The sequence below is a fragment of the Manis pentadactyla genome, chromosome 1 (assembly GCF_030020395.1).
Source record: "Manis pentadactyla isolate mManPen7 chromosome 1, mManPen7.hap1, whole genome shotgun sequence".
Taxonomy (NCBI): Eukaryota; Metazoa; Chordata; class Mammalia; order Pholidota; family Manidae; genus Manis; species Manis pentadactyla.
Genome location: NC_080019.1, coordinates 44139644 through 44156649, shown reverse-complemented (window position 1 = coordinate 44156649; position 17006 = coordinate 44139644). Strand labels below are relative to the sequence as shown.

At 42.7% G+C, this 17006-nt stretch overlaps 1 protein-coding gene across 4 annotated transcripts in view; it reads right to left on the bottom strand.

The window, feature by feature from the left end:
• Positions 1-5257, bottom strand: part of ANO10 (anoctamin 10) — a 272762-nt gene extending 267505 nt beyond the window's left edge. Inside the window, exons 1-2 of one of the 4 annotated variants that reach the window (XM_057497322.1) lie at positions 5067-5257; positions 1489-1641 (exon numbers count right to left, since the gene is read on the bottom strand). In XM_057497322.1, coding sequence (XP_057353305.1) covers positions 1489-1627 — 139 coding nt within the window. In that variant the 5' untranslated portion in view covers positions 1628-1641; positions 5067-5257. The other 3 variants (XM_036897218.2, XM_057497324.1, XM_057497327.1) reach the window with 3 other exon arrangements.
• Between the last annotated feature and the right edge of the window lie 11749 nt (positions 5258-17006).

Below are 17006 nucleotides of genomic sequence, written 5' to 3'. Positions count from 1 at the left end.
AATCACAATGAGCTATGACCTCACACCAGTAAGGATCACCACCATCCAAAAGACAAACAACAAATGTTGGCGAGGTTGTGGAGAAAGGGGAACCCTCCTACACTGCTGGTGGGAATGTAAATTAGTTCAACCATTGTGGAAAGCAGTATGGAGGTTCCTCAAAAAGCTCAAAACAGACATACCATTTGACCCAGGAACTGCACTTCTAGGAATTTACCCTAAAAATGCAGGAGCCCAGTTTGAAAAAGACAGATGCACCCCTATGTTTATCGCAGCACTATTTACAATAGCCAAGAAATGGAAGCAACCTAAATGTCTGTCAGTAGATGAATGGATAAAGAAGATGTGGTACATATACATAATGGAATATTATTCAGCCATAAGAAGAAAACAAATCCTACCATTTGCAACAACATGGATGGAGTTAGAGGGTATTATGTTCAGTGAAATAAGCCAGGTGAAGAAAGACAAGTACCAAAAGATTTCGCTCATATGTGCAGTATAAGAATAAAGAAAAACTGAAGGAACAAAACAGCAGCAGAATCACAGAACCCAAGAATGGACTAACAGTTACCAAAGGGAAAGGGACTGGAGAGGATGGGTGGGAAGGGAGGGATAAGGGCGGGGAAAAAAGAAAGGGGATATTACGATTAGCATTTATAATTAGCATGTAGTGTGGGGGGAGGGCTGTGCAACACAGTAAAGACAAGTATTGATTCTATAGCATCTTACTAGGTTGATGGGCAGTGACTGTAATGGGGTGTGTGGTGGGGACTCAGTGAAGGGGGGAGCCTAGTAAACATAATGTTGTTCAGATAAAAAAAAAGAGCTTAGTTTTGTTCTGTAGTTGGAGTCCTGGTGAAGTTTTAGGTGTTTTGTGTAGTTTTAAGTGTCTGCTCATATAAAATGTCCTGCACCTTCTCACCCAGACCTCGACCCCTCTTACCCTTCAGGAGAAGACTAAACTTTGGCTGCTGCTATAAAGTCACTTCACCACCTCAAAAAACATCACCAAGTGCCACCTCTTGCTGCCCTTGACTCTTATACCAAGCACACACACAGCTCATCCTCCAGTACCAGGCACCGCTCTGCAACAGCCCTTTCATGGGCTTTCTCCTTCTGGGTGCTTCGATTTCCAGGAACTGGCGTCCAGTCTCTTTACCCTGACAGTGACATGTCTCTCCTCTCCCTTAACACCATGACTGACACGCGAAGAACACTCAATAGATGCTTGTTCATTCATTTGACAAATATTAGGCACCTACTATGTACTATGCATTGTACTGGGCACAGTGTTTATAGCTGTGAACAAAACTCACCTTGCTTACAGTCTAATGTTGATTTAAGACCTTCTTTCAAGTCTAGGCAAATAATAAAGAGCAAAGAAATGGACACTAATTTTAGAAACATATTAACCGTAAAACACATTTGAAAATACATTTTTAGTCACTAACATAACTAAGTCTTAGTAATACTTATTTTACTCACCTCCATCTTTTTTTTCAGCAATGATTCTGTTTTTCAGCCATTCTTTAGTTTCTTCTTTGACATCCTGAGCAAGTTCTATGACTACCAAAGGCGTGAAAGAAGTCTCAGAAGCATCTAGAACTGATAAGGTCACTTTCATCTTTGACAAACTTGCTGATAAAATAAAAACAAGCGTGTTATGATAGAAAAGAGAAATATACATACTATATTTGTATTTTCCCTTAATTAGACCTAATTTTGACTTCCAAGATAAAGTTCTCATGATTCCACATGACAGGCCGAACCAATGGTTCAAAAGACATGTGTGAGCCAGGCCCTGTACAAACATGAGGGGAACATCACCCTTTTCCACAAGCAGCCCAGAATACAGCCAGGACACTAGGAAAGAGAAAGATAGTACTGTAAAATGTACTCTCACACAAGAAGAGTGAGAAAGTATTTACAAAGGATGTGAAGTCTGAACAGGATTTACCAAAATGTGTAAGAGTTTGTCAGCCAGTATGGATGGCATTCTAAGTCAAGAAGATAGTATTCCCCTACAAAATAATGATGAAAAACAGCATGGATGGCATTCTCAGTTGAGAAGATAGTATTCCCCTACAAAATAATGATGAAAAATAGCCAACAGATGGCTGAAGCATTAACTATGTGCAGGGAGGAAGGGAAGATGGAAATGAGCTGGGGGCCCAATTACAAAGGAATGGGGCTCTGTCCATTAACAAAGGTAGTCACCAAGTCATTCCAAGCAGGGAATTGACAGTCTGATTTCAAGCTTCTGTAGAGTTGACCTCCCGGCATCAGCTTCCTTTCCTAGTTTCCACAGCTTTCTCAGGCATGTCATCTTCACCTCTGTTACCAAGCTTGAAAAATACTGGAGTCAACTTGGAGACCCACAGATGGCATCAGTCACTAAGGCTGACGTCTCCCTCTAAAATGTTTCTCCCATGAATCCCTCTAACCCAGCGATTTGCAACAAGGGCAATTTTCAGACTTTAGACTTACTTATTCTAACTTTATACTTGATGTGAGTTTAATGACTCCAAAGGACAAGTACAAATCAATTCTTAGGACTCACAAAATGAGTCACCAACACCATAAAAGGTTTTCCCTTTCTTTGGGAGAAATCACGACCTACAAAGGAACTGGATTCATGTGGCTTTTACATTAGCTACTGGAATCCCTTTCCTACACTAACAGGTAAATCCTGACCATGGTGGTTGAAATGCACATATGGGAGAGAAACACACTGTAAATTCAAGTAAGGGGGTGGGGGGAGGCAAAGGGAGTTATGTGCATATTTTATAAAGGATATAGAAAAGAATAGTGGACTCTTTATTTTCTTTGAGTTTGGGTAGAGAAAAAGAGTCAGTGGAATTACCATAAAGTCAAAGGCTTATAATAAGGAAATGCACAAAGCCTTTAGAAATCACTTTATTTCAGACTCAAGGATAAACACAAACCAAAATTACAAAATTACTCTGTCATGAAGCAGAATAGGAATATGTCAGTGAAAGAAAAATGAAGGGCTAGTCTCATCAAGTTGGAAAAGGAAAGGGATTTTCTCAGGAGGAAAGCTGTGATTTTAACGGCCAGGCCTAGAAGGAAGGAAGGACTGCTCCAGAGGCCCCAAGGTGTAAGACAACTTGGAGGCATCCTCTACAGTCTCCATCAGGTAGTTCATTAGGACAGCAACTGGGGAATACACCCTCCTTGAGGCTTAAGGCAGCTAGCTGCCTGTCAGAGTTACTTAAGATGTGAACAGATTTGAGAGCAGAAACTCAGCCCGGTACACACCCACCTTCACTAGAGAGTTTCTCAGTGACCCCAGTGCAGCGAAATAGACGAGCCTATTTCCTGAGGAAGGTATCTGCGAACCTTGCAGCCTCAGAACTCCACAGGAAGGTACAAAAGAGATGAGGCACAACATATTGAAGATAGCTGGCCACTGCAGCACAGGCCTCATTGGATGCTGCACTGACCGAAGGCCACCTCTGCACAGAATCACCCACCTGAGTCTTGCCAAAGATTGACCAGTGAAGCAAAACATGAATCATATTTCTCCTTTCACTCATATTTTCTGTCTCCTCTCATTACTCCAGATACTGCCACGATTTTGCTTATTTGGGCTGGAATAATGTCTGAAAACCTGGAGCAACACCTGATCTCACCTCTAAGGACAGGACTTGGCACAGAGCTGAAACTCTAATATGTGATAAAGAAATAAATCCATGTGATGACCATACAACCAGTTAAAGGATGTTTAAGGAGAATTTTTAATGATCTGGGAAATGTTAAGTAGAGGGAAAAAAGCAAACTACAAGGTAATATAACAGTATGACCCCAATTATGTAACAGGCATACACAAAAAACACAATTTTATTAGCATTCACCAAAATGTTAATAGGGTTGATGAAACTGCATTAGGTAATTTTCACCCTTATACTCTCTTCTGTATTTTCCATGTTTTCCACAGTGAAAAAAAGGTATCACTGGGTTTTTTTTTAAGTGCACATATACTCCAATTTACCAGGCCTTTTCTATCCCTTTCAATTATTTTAGATCTTTTAAATTTCATACCTCATCTGCAATTCCAGGATTCTTTCAGCAATAGCTGGTCAGAATAGGTATGCTCTCCTTTGTAGTTAATTTAAAACTAAGTATCATACAGACAGAATGGGCCCTTTGAAAACATCTAGCCCTCTAGGTTAGTGTGCTTTTAAGTCGAAAGTAGGCAGATAAGAAAAATATATATTTTTTTTAATCCACAGGATTTTAAAAAATTAAAACTCTGTAGGTTTAAGGAAATGCGATACAACTGCTTTTGAGTTTGAATGAACCTCACCTGTACCTTTTAAGCCCGGGACCTCCATACCAAGGAGGGTTTTACAGAAGAGAGTACACACCAGTGCTGGCCCTGTGAAGGCACCAGGAAAATTAGAAGCTCCCTAAAGAGAACCCCATTCCACCGACTTTTCTCAGGTGTCTCAGACACTGCCCTCGATGTGCTTCTCTTATTTAAACCGTAGGATGTACCCAAGTCAAGAGCCTGGCGACCCAATCACCCCACGTGAGAGAGCGCAGAACCCTGCAAGCTCGCCACGGCCACACCCGTTCTGAGAGGCCCGTAACTGTCCGCTCTCCGGACCGTCTGGGAAGGCGTGGATTGGGTGGCCCTGGGAGCCCTCGTATGCTTCGCCGGCTCCTCCACCCCAGCTCATTCCCCGTAGCTGTGAAATCCCCCCGGAGCCCCACCCTGGCTCCACCAGCCCCAGGTCTCGGCCTCCCCACCCTCTTCCACTACCCAGATCCATATACCCCTGCAGACCTCGGCTCTCGCAGCGCCAGACCGCGACCGTCACCCTTCCGACACCGTCACTCCTCCCTCCCTCAGCCTCTGCGCCCACGCCGCTGCCCCCTCCCCACTCCCGGGACTGGAGCACCGGGCGGTGCCCCGGGAAGGAAGGGCGCCACCGGGGGGAGGAGTCCCTGGGGGCGTGCGGCCCGGGCTCAGCCACCCGCACCAGCCTGGCCCGGCGCAGCCGAGGGCTAGGTGGTCCGAGGTTACCGCCCCCACTCACAGGCCACGCAGCGCTCCACGTCCCTGAGGGCGGGCCCAAGAACGGGTGCGACCCGGAGGCACGCCCGCGGACGTACGGGCGGGAGGTGGGCCGGGCCTGCGCGGCGGGCGCCGCCGAGCGCGGGGCGTGGCGGGCGTGGCGGAGCCCAGCGCGATCCCGCGCCGGCGGGTGCCGGCCCGCGGCGGAGAGGCAGGGCCTGCCGCAGCACCGCCCCACGGGGGGCGGAGCATGGCTGTGTGTCACTCCGGGCGGGGTCAGGGGCCGCCCCGGAGAAACGCGGCCCGGGCCAGTCAGCTTTCGGCCCGGAGCAGGAGCAAAGCCCCGGAAGGCAGAGGCGTGCCTTACGGGCTGTCACGCCGAGGGGGCGGGACCACGGGGAGAGGCGGGGCCTCCCGGGGCCGTGGCCGAGGCGGGCGGGACAGGGTAGACGGGCGGGCGAGAACAGCGTTGTTCTGCTCTCCGGAAGTTCACCTTACGCACCTCTCTCTTACAAGGACCTTCTTACTGTAAGAAGCTGAAATCCTCTTCAGACTGGTTTCCATTAGCGAAAGCAGGTACTAAAGTAGGTCTTTCCTCAAATGAAAGTGGCGCGTGGCAAGCTTTGGGAAAGAGTGCCATTTCCCATTTCATTTTAAGAAAGGTTTCATAGCGACACTTGCCTTTCAGATAGAGTGGAGACTTCTATGCCCCTTCACATTTTCCTCTTTTCCATATCTTAATGTCCAAGATCCAATTTTCTTGTTGCCTTCAAATGTAAGAACAAGTCTCATTTTAGTTGTAACTCCTTTCAGGCAGTGAAAAACCAAAATCCAATTTGTTAAACCTCACATCGGATAAAGCCAAATCCCTTACAGTAGTCTGCGTGCCTCCCGGCCCTGCCGACCCTCTTCTCGGGCCCTCTGTCATTCTCCCCCTTGTCCGCCCTAGCCACACGGGTCTCCCTGCTCTTCCTGGGACTCACCAGACATCCTCCTGCCTCCAGGCCTTCCCTCGGCTGTTCCCTCGGCCTGGTGTGACCCCGGGGGGAGGAAATCTCGGGGCAAAACACCTCTGGAATTGAAATCCCGGGGCAAAGTACCCCTCGAATTGAAATCGGTCAAAGGGAGAAATAAAGTCTAAAACCTGTTCATTGCTCACAAACTGCGGTCCAGAGGCCGTCTCTTCCCTCCTCCCGCAGAAGCAAGCGAGAAACTCCTCCCAACCTCTCAGGTTCAGGTAAGCCTTCAGTCGCCCAGGAAATTATCCATTAATATGGAGACGAACTACTTCTCTCCACCTCATAGGAACGCCTGTCCACATGGAGATGCACTAAAGCCAGGTGAGATATTACGGAATATTACATTTTTACTCACACCTAGACAGCTCTTGCTTAATTTTAGAGATAGTTTACTTCCTCTCCTCCCTCCAGGGAATGGAATCCCATCTTCTCACTGAGGTCCTTTCTGACCATCCTATTTAATACCCGCTTTCCTCCTCACTCCAGCCCACCCCACCCCATCATCTACCTTACCTGATCTCCTATTTCTTTTTTCCACAGCACTCATTGCCTTCTAAACGTTTTATACTATTATATTTACTGTCAGTCTCTCCCTAGATATAAGCTTCACAAGGGCAGGCATTTTTATTAGTTTAGTGTACTGATATATACCCAGTGCCTAGAACAGCGTCAGCCCACAATAAGCAAGCAATAACTGTTAATAGAATGAAAGCAAGCAATACTGAAACTTTCTCCCTCCATACATCTAGCTTGGCCCGGAGGGGTGCCTCAAAGTCCTGCTGGATTAGCCAGGTCAGCTCTTCCTCTGGGTCTTCTGGGTCTTCCAGGTTCAAGACCGGAGGCAGGGAGACTAGGGAACAGGAGCAGAAACCTAGTAACTTGACAGGGGCTGTTGTTTCTTTCTAGACCCTTGATGGTCTCTTGTGGCAGCTCACAGCCTTACTGAACAGTTCTCGCGTGGCTATCTTTTAGTTAAGTCCCACATGGGTATGTCTACAGGTTCTCTTTCTTCTGAAAATCGAAACAAAGCTTCAGTAGGTTTAGGAACTAATTAATGACTAGTGTAAGGTAAAATTGAGCCGAAATGACCAGGCGAGGAGGCTACAAAGGAGCCAAAAGTTTAACAGGGCGCAATCCTGGGCGATGTTCGCCGGTCTGGTTAATCACAGGCCGGAGAAGTCGCACTTGGCAGGGCCGGCAGCAAGCTTTTTAAAGAAGGTAGGGGGAGGGGGGAGCATAGATTTACAGGGGCGCGAGGATTGGCTAGCCTAAGGCACCTTTTTTTCAGGTAGGGAGGGGGCAACAGCCGGGGATCTTGGCATGTCATCCGGCTGACCAGGGATTTCGGCATGTCATCAGGACGGCGTCTGTTGATCTCTTTCCCTTGTCAGGCTAGCGTTGGGGGCTGTGCTGCCCCCTTTCCCCATTTGGTGGGGGCTTGAGCTTGTCTGATGTGCTCACCCCTCCCTCCGGTGCCTCCAGCCTTACAATTAGATTTTTGTTTTTTAATTGTAGTCTTTCTAGCTTCTAACCCTTTGAATTTATGGCTAATCCTACATATAATTTTATCTTCTGATTTTTATGTGACCCCTTTCTCCCATCCGGCTTCCCAAAAAGATAGAGTTCTCTCAGAGGTTCCTGTGCCTTCTGTCTTTTGTGCAGCTCTGTGCAACAGGGCCTGTCCTCTGGGCAGTGTTGAAAGAAAAGAGAAAAAAGTAGCAGGGGTTCTCCTCATACCCTTACAACAAGGATTCCGTGTCCTATCCTTTGTCCAGAGGGACAGGTTTTCTTTCAGGGTCTTAATTATGCATTTCACTGCTATAGCAGTGCAGCTCTGTGACTGGACTGGCCTCAGGACGGAGAAGGGAGAAGAAAAACCCATCAGTTTTCCCCACATTATTCAACTTGCAGCAACTCTTTTTCCTTTTTCATCCAGAAGTTTTGGTGGTAATCAATAGGGGACACTGGCTGCAGTGGACTCAGTCCATTTTGGCCAGAACGAGAATTTATCAATCTAATAGATGAAAAAATGTTTCAGTTGCATTTTTTTATTATGAGGAAGAGGTATTTGTATTTCATTTTCTGTAAATTATTTATGTATTTTGTCCAATTTTCTGCTGGCTATAGAAACTCTTTATAAACTTTTTCTCAATTAATCATGTCTTTTGACTTTTCTTATGCTGTTTCATTGTCCTGTTTTTTGTTTGGTTGGTGGATTGATTTTGTGCCAGGCAGACATTTTCCATTTCTAATTGGTCAATTTTACTAAGCTTTTTTTTTACTGCTTACTACTGCTAGGTTGTATCATACTTATAAAATCCTTCACCTCTCTTAGATTACTTTCAAAATCTTTCCATGGTTTCTTCTTAATGTGTCATGATTTTACTTTTTTCCTTTTAAAATTTGACCCATCAATGGCCAACAGACACATGAAAAGATGCTCCACATCGCTAGTCATCGAGAAATGCAAATTAAAACCACAATGAGCTATCACCTCACACCAGTAAGGATCGCTACCATCCAAAAGACAAACAACAACAAATTTTGGCGAGGATGTGGAGAAAGGGGGACCCTCTTACACTGCTGGTGGGAATGTAAATTAGTTCAACCATTGTGGAAAGCAGTATGGAGGTTCCCCAAAAAGCTCAAAATAGAAATACCGTTTGACCCAGGAATTCCACTTCTAGGAATTTACCCTAAAAATGCAGCAGCCCAGTTTGCAAAAGACAGATGCACCCCTATGTTTATTGCAGCACTATTTACAAAAGCCAAGAAATGGAAGCAACCTAAGTGTCCATCAATAGATGAATGGATAAAGAAGATGTGGTACATATACACAGTGGAATATTATTCAGCCATAAGAAGAAAACAAATCCTACCGTTTGCAACAACATGGATGGAGCTGGAGTAAAATAAGTAAAATCAGTAAAATAAGCCAGGCGGAGAAAGACAAGCACCAAATGAGTTCATTCATATGTGGAGTATAAGAACAAAGAAAAAAACTGAAGGAACAAAACAGCAGCAGAATCACAGAACCCAAGAACGGACTAACAGTTTCCAAAGGGAAAGGGAATGGGGAGGATGGGTAGGAAGGGAGGGATAACGGGGGGACAAAAAAGGAGGTATTATGAATAGCATGTATAATGTGGGGGGTGGCACAGGGAGGGCTGTGCAACACAGAGAAGACAAGTAGTGATTCTACAGCATCTTACTATGCTGATGGACAGTAACTGTAATGGGGTTTGTGGGGGGGGCCTTGGTGAAGGGGGGAGTCTAGTAAACATAATGTTCCTCATGTAATTGTAGATTAATGATACGGAAAAAAAAATTTTTTTGACCCATCAGAAATTTGTTTTGATGTGAGTTAAGTGGAAGGATCCAACTTTACCTTATGTCTTGGTAGCTACACATTTGTCCAACTTCATTAACTTAATAATCCATCTTTTCCCTGCTAATTTTAAATTCCACCATTATCATATATTAGATTTCCTTCTGCATTTTTAAACTTCCATAATGTATCATTTTCTTTCTTTAAACTCTCCAAAACAGTCAGAAAAGGCCAACCCACCCTGACAGTTCTTGAATCCCTCATTCCCATCATAATTGTCCAGTGTAGCAGCCACTGAAGCTTCACCTTCAGTAAACTGTTCATTCCAGGTGACCATACATGATCATTTACTCAAGTTTTTTCCACTGCATGCCCTCAATTTGTACTGTCCTATTTTCCACTGGTGGCAAGGTCACCATTGTCTTTAGACCTAACCAGGTCAGATCTAAACCCAGATTCCCATCTTAAGGGCCTGTTCTACAACCACTTACATTACCAAATATGTACATGCCAGTTCTTGATCTATAACACTGCCTTGATGTGGAAAATGGACCCTCAACCAGTGACCCAGGGATTTCAGATTTTGGTCAAGAAGCTGCTACAACCACTACTGATTCTTGACACCCAAGAAAGTTGAAAAAGACTGGAAATTGCTGTAAAGGAATTATAAACTTCCTGTCCAGTGGAAGGGCCAGGAACTGTAGGAAGATAGTTTCCTAACTTCCACCTACCGAATGTCAGTGAGTACATCTAACCAGAGATCCTGATGTTTTTTAGGCTTCCACCCCTTATAGCTAGCATGTCTTCATATAAATCTTCCCCATTTCTTATCAAGATTATTCCTACATAATTTACCTTTCTCATTGCTAGTGTAAATGAGACTTTTTCTTCCATTATAGCTTCTATTTGGTTGTTGCCTGTTATATGAACATTACTTTTTACATATTAATTTTATACCCTGAATAAAATTTTCTCTGGTTTATAGTAGCATGTTCCCTTAGGATTTCCAAGTTACAGTCACATAATCTGAAAGTAATTATAATTTTCCCTCTTTCTTTCTGTTTACTCAGTAAGTTGGAGGTTGACTTTGGATTTGAGATAAACACATTTTATCATTAAGTAAGAATCCATGAATTCTTATTTTACTGAATTTTCTTTTTTACTTATGATGAAATGTTGAATTTTGTTATATGACTCTTCATCATTATGGAGATATTCATGTAATTTTTTTAGTGATAGTGAACTTTGTTAATAGGTTTCGTTATTTACCTTTTATTCTGAAAGAAATGGGGAGCCATTGAGGAATTCTGAGGACATGAGTGACATTATCTGACTCATATCTTAACAGGCTCACTCAGACTTCTGTTTTGAGAATGCATAGCAGGGGCACAAGGGTGGACATGGACTATTTCAATAACTGAGGCAAGAGATGGATTGTGCCAGGTGGTAGCAATAGAGTGATGAAAACAGTGGGCTTCTAGAAATATTTTGAAGGTAGAGTTCTCAGAAATCAATGACATCTTGGATGTAAAGTATGAGAGAAACACAGGAGTCAAGTGATAGCATTGTCAGTAACTGAGATAAAGGACAGGTTTGGAGGAAAGTTAGGAATCTCATGCTGAACACACTGAGTTTGAAATGTCTTTTGTAAATCTGAATCGGAATATAGGCTTCTGGCATTCAAGAGAGAGGTCACAGCTGGAAGTATGAGTTTGCAAGTTATCAGCACAGAGATAATGTTTGAAGCTGTGAACTGGATGGGTCACTGGAGGTGTGGGTGCAGGTAAAGAAGAAGACCAAGGATCGAGCCCCAGTCCTTAGTTCCAATAGTAAGAGATATGAATAAGAGGAAAAAATAGGAAGGAGCTTTGGAAGGACTGGTCAGTGAGATGGGGGATAAATAAACCTAGAAAGCAGGAAGGAGGGCTGTCTCAGAAGCAAGGGAAGAACCCGAATTAAGGAGGAGGAGCTGTACCACATGCTGACAATAAGCCAAGTAAAATGAGAGCTGAGAACATGAAATGAAAGCAGTAAGATGAACATATTTGGTCTACCAGTTATGGTAAACATGCCTAAATCACTTGTAAATATATGAAGATATTTAAATTGGATGAATTAAAACACAGCGCTATACTCTATGTAAGACACAACCTAAAACAATTTAAGAAGTTCTAAATGAAAGGGTAGGCAAGGCACACTGGACAAATATAAGCCCAAATAAAGCAAAGATCACGATATTAAGAAGGTTGTATACAGAGCAAAAAGCATTAAAAAAGACAAAGAAGGGTAGTTTAGAGTGCTTATGTGTAAATTCACAATGAGATAACACCCTTATGAATATATATGCACCAAATAACATTGTTGTCCTGCCTCAGGCCTTTGTGCTTTGTTCCATTCCCTCTACCTGGAACACTTCCCACTAGCACAGCTGTCTCCTTCACTCCTGTAAGACTCTACTCAAAATGTCATTTTCTCAATGAGGCCTACACTGATGCCCCTACTTAAAATTGTAACCTACTCCCTCTAATATTTTTAAACTCTGTCTTGCTGTTTTCATGCTTGCACTGCATGGCGCTTACAGAGTTTTCATTAATGTCTCTTCTTTTATGGATTGCTCCCAGTTTTCCTTCAATTCTTTGATGTCTTTTTTTCCTTTCAGTCCTTTTCAAAGTGCTATACTAGCTTATATTTTACTCTGTCTCACTATCTCTCATGTGAGCTTCTTACAGGAGGTATATGTTGGCAGGGTCCAGTTTCCTGGCTAGAAGGAGTTTTCTTTTATTAGAAGTATAGTATAATATTATAATAATAGTATTATCAGTATTGAGTGGGTGAATTGTTTTGGCTTTGCCTCCCCTCAACCAAAAAAATAGGCAGCTGGAGGGTTTGTCACAGAACCATTTTCTCTTTTCACTCTAGCAGACTGGCAGACTGCTTCCTACAAATATATGGCTTGTCTGTGTGTACATATTCAGCCCTGCCTCCTTTGATTCTAACTTCATTCTCTGAATGCTGCTCCTCTAGCTGGAATTTGGCTTTTTCCACCCCATACCCTGAGCCCTTCACCTTTGAGTATCCATGGGCCCTATCTGAGATCTGCAACTGTGAGTGTGCTTTCTCCACTTCAGTCCCTACTTATACTCACTCCCCTGGGCACCACTCCTATCTGTTTGTTCAGGTGTTTCCTTATTTTGTCAAAGATGAGTGTTTTAGTCAGTTTGGACTGCTACAACAAAAATACCATAGACTGATGACTTAAACAAACAAACAGAAAAACCACTTTTGATGTTTTCCATTTTGATATCTAGGAATGAAAAACAGAAATTTATCATATGTCAAAAGACTAATCTCATACTTCTAGAAAGAAATATGTAAACTGTTTACACCCTCCCTGTAAGTGCTGAATACAAACACCTATTTGCTAGAGTAGATGAAATGTCATGTAAGTATTTTTAATATCTACTTGTTTTATTTCCACTGTGTTTTTACTGGAAACCTATAACATAGAGTAGTGACCATTTGACATCTGCCAAATAACCAAGGATATAATTTAGCTCTCACTGTTATTTCAATTTATTGTCTTAGCAGGGAACAAGCTAAATGGCTAATGGGTCTTTTCCATGTCTTCTGGGTATTGAATACATTTGTGGAATAAAGCCACTGAAGTAATAGAATTCGTCTATGAAATTGCTCACCTGAGGAGAACTGTTCATCCTAAATATTAGATTTTGATGAAGATGGGTATCTTCAACTATGAAAATCTGTATCATTGGTGTCAGGAACTACAAAGGGTATGACATTTTACCACACTTGTGAGCTAATAAGTTAATTTGTCTCAGTTACATGGTTTCCAACAGAAGACAAGAAACCCCTGGATCAGAGACAGAGGACCTTATTCCTCATTGCAAAGGAGTCAGTGAGGGCTCCGTGTCTGTGTCCGTCCTCTGGGCTCCTAGGTCCTGTGGGGGCAATGCGGAACGACCCGTCTGGGTTCTGCATACTCCCTGGGTTTGCATCACAGCTAAGAAACTCAGAGTTTAGGTATAATCTTGATCTTTTAAAGGGGCTGTTAGCAAGCCTGCTCAAACTTTATCTCTGAGGGAGACATTATCTGTACCATCCTGGACAGAAAAGTCTGAATTTCAAGTCTGCTCTCTGTTCCATAGGGAGAGACCAGCTCTATCTTCCAGGCTATTTGTTTTACAAACATCCTTCAAAAGATAGTTCGGAATAAAGGATGTCAGTGCCTTTACTCAGAAGATGTGCAGCCAAAACCCAAGTAGAATTGTCTCCCAACCATTAGGAGTAGTCTTGCTACTAGCACAACTCACAAGTTTTCCCACAGAGGTATACTCTACAGCCCACCCTTCAGAGTTACACAGACTTTCTGAGAAGACAAAAGATTACTGGATTTCTTTTTTACATGTCTTTTAATTAAAAAGAAAAAGTTAAAATAGATAACACAGTCACTTAGGACAAAAGTAAGAATCTAGTCCTTTCCCTTTCCTTTCCTTTCCTTTCCTTCCTCCCTCTCTCCCTCCCTTCCTTCCTTCCTTCCTCCCATCTGTCTATCTGTACATACATACACACAAGGATTGTATGTGTATGTTTACTCATGTCCTTCCTCTACCTAAAATCCTTGTCCCTACTCCTCCACACATTCCCACACACCAGAAACAATCAAAATTAAGACAGATGAAAAATCTAAAACTACAACAACCAGTTTTATCCAGTGACTCAACATTCCTGCATTCCTTTATTCACACATTCCCCACTGGTGGCCACACACTGAGCTCACACATTTGTAGGAGACCAAGGCATTTACACACATAATCATAAGATAAAGAATAATTAGAAAAGGAAAAATAAATCTACCAAGGGAGATCAGAGGAGGGATAATTACTTGGAGCTAGAGGGATCCCGAGAGGGCTGACAGTAGACATGACGTCTGAGCTGGTCTTGGTGAGAGGAGAAGATGTGGTCCTGCGGGCACATGTGAGTTGAGTTGGGGGTGGGATGTGAGGAGGAGATGGGCTTTCGGGAAGAAGGGAGGCAAGAGCACATGTACAGGTGCAGGAGGGCAAAGCAGGCACCAGGGAAACAAGGCGCAGTCCGTGGAACTGGGGCGGACGGTCCTGAGGAAGGAAGGGAGAGAACGAGGAGTCTTCTGTGGCAAGGGCCTCAAATAACGCTGCTGCCACCGACTACGGTTCCCCTGGGGATGCGCGCAGCACTGTGATCTCCTTGGTTCCACCACTGATGGAACTGGACCTTCACAGAACAACTCACACATCATTCAGGACACTGTGCCGCTAGCCTCTGCTTCCTTCCCTCAGAGCAAGCAAAACATCCTGAGCCTCCAAGCCCCTGTGTCTAATTACTGTCACCACTTATGGCAGATGTTAGTGTTTTGGACCCTCAAAGGCCCTGAGCATCATTTTAACTCTTCTTTCATGTGTCCTGGACATAATTAAAAATCCCTCAATTTGACTTCTTCCTATTTACCTACAGATATTACCCTGCTATTTAAGTACTGTCCAGTAAACCTAAGTCTACAGATAAAAAATGAAATGTGACTTTAGAAAACAAATCTAGTCCTTTAATCTATATGATCAAGTAGAAAATGGCAATGATTTAACAGTCTTTGACTTTATCTAACATTACAGTTTTGGTTTATTTTGTTCCCATAATTCAGTAAGCTCTGATACTGAGGAGAAGTAAATGTTTTTATGGTGAATCCTTAACAAATAAATAACAAACATAAGCCCAAACCAGGGCTGTCTGAGTGTGGGTTTCCCTAGAAGCAAACCCTGAGACAAGGATTGGAGGGCAAACGGATTATTTGGGAAGAGAGCCAGGAACCCAAGCAGGGGAGTGGAGAAGGGAGCCCTAAAATGAAGGGTATGTTGTCAAGCAGGTCACTCCTGCAGGTGGCTGGGGCTGAACCCCACTGGCAACTCTGGAGCCAGTGAAGACCTCACCTCAGAGCTGCTCATCTGATGGGTGACCATGGTAAGGACTGCTGGCTAGAAGAGATGATGCTCTGACGCTTTGGGCCACTGTTTCTGCAGGGAGGTAGGGTTCCTGCCACCAGAGGTGCCCTGGGGCAAAGAGATGAGACGTTGGCCTTTGGAAGTCAAGTTAGGTGTGCAGTCATGAGGTGATACAAGTGGGATCTGTCTGTGTCTAGTGCAATGGTCATTACAAGGCTGAGGGCGTCCTTTGGCTTATATTCCACATTCACAAATGCCCCCAAATTTGAGTTAAAACATCATCTCTGAGGGTACAGAAGTAGGGATAGAGATATACACACAGGATTGAAAGAAGATGCGTATCAAGTAATTTTCAACTTGGGTCGCATTAACAGCAGTAATGGCTATATATACAGTGAATTTAATATTTTCCATAAATCCTTTCATTATAATTAATATGGTTATATTCTTTTGTATTTTTGTATTAAAAGACATACTTTGTTAAGTAGAGATATTTGAAGTGTTTACTTAACAATTAAAATGTTTTATAACTCTGCTTTAACATTTCTTTATCTTTTAATATATTGGGAGCTTCAAAAACTGAAAATGACCTAAGCTTCTGTCACTATTGGAAAGACCCCAACTGAAAACAATAATATCATGGAGAAATTATGGGTAAAATTAAGAACCCAAGGGATAAAGTGTCAGGGCACTTTGCTCTCACCTGATCTATGAGGGAGGTGGCAGGGCAGCATGAATCGTACCTACACTGAGAAGGTACTTCTTTAGCTTTCAGGCACCTGGTGGGTCAGCGATGCAGAGTGACTCTCAGAAACTCCACTTTGTAGAACTCAACTGATGGTTCCAACTGATCCATGGACTTCCTTCATACCTTGCTTTTTAACTCCTAACAGAAAACAAATTAGAAGCAAAAAAAGTAACCATGATTGGATGAGAAATCAGAAAGTTGCCATTTGCCTAATAGAACTAGAGGGACTTAATACATGTTCTGAATACAGTATAAGAATATCAAGGGCAGCAATAAATGAATAGCCAAGAAGTCCCCCAAAGTAGAATCAATCACATTTTTCTGGGGACCTCAAGAAAGATAAAGAATGTGCTATATTTATCTTTTTTTTTCTCAAAAACAAGCTGATTAAAACAAGAGGCATCTTACTTTTCTAATTTAGTTATAGACAAAAATTATTAATGTGGTCTTCTTTTAAATTATTCATGGTGAAAATGTGCTTTCCCCAAAATGAAATATTGCAATAATCATTGACTATAAACTCTTTATTTATAAGGATAATCTTCCACCATGCACTACAATTCAGGAGATGAATAACTGAGAAATAAAAACTTTGCATGTGCAAGAAGTAGATTTTATTTATTGAAGTTATGCAATTTGTATTAATCTTCTTTGATCACAGTTTACAAAAAAATTAAGAAGAGAAGCTTCTTCAAGGTATTTTTATAGAATATTAAAGATAGTACAAATTGGAAAATTTGGATTCCATATTAAAGCATTTGTCATTTTAAGGGGATTTTTAACTGTCAAAATCAAAACAATAAATGCATGTACTACTGAATATTCATTCTGCTCGATGGGATATGGATGGGATATGGTAACAAATCCTTTCTTC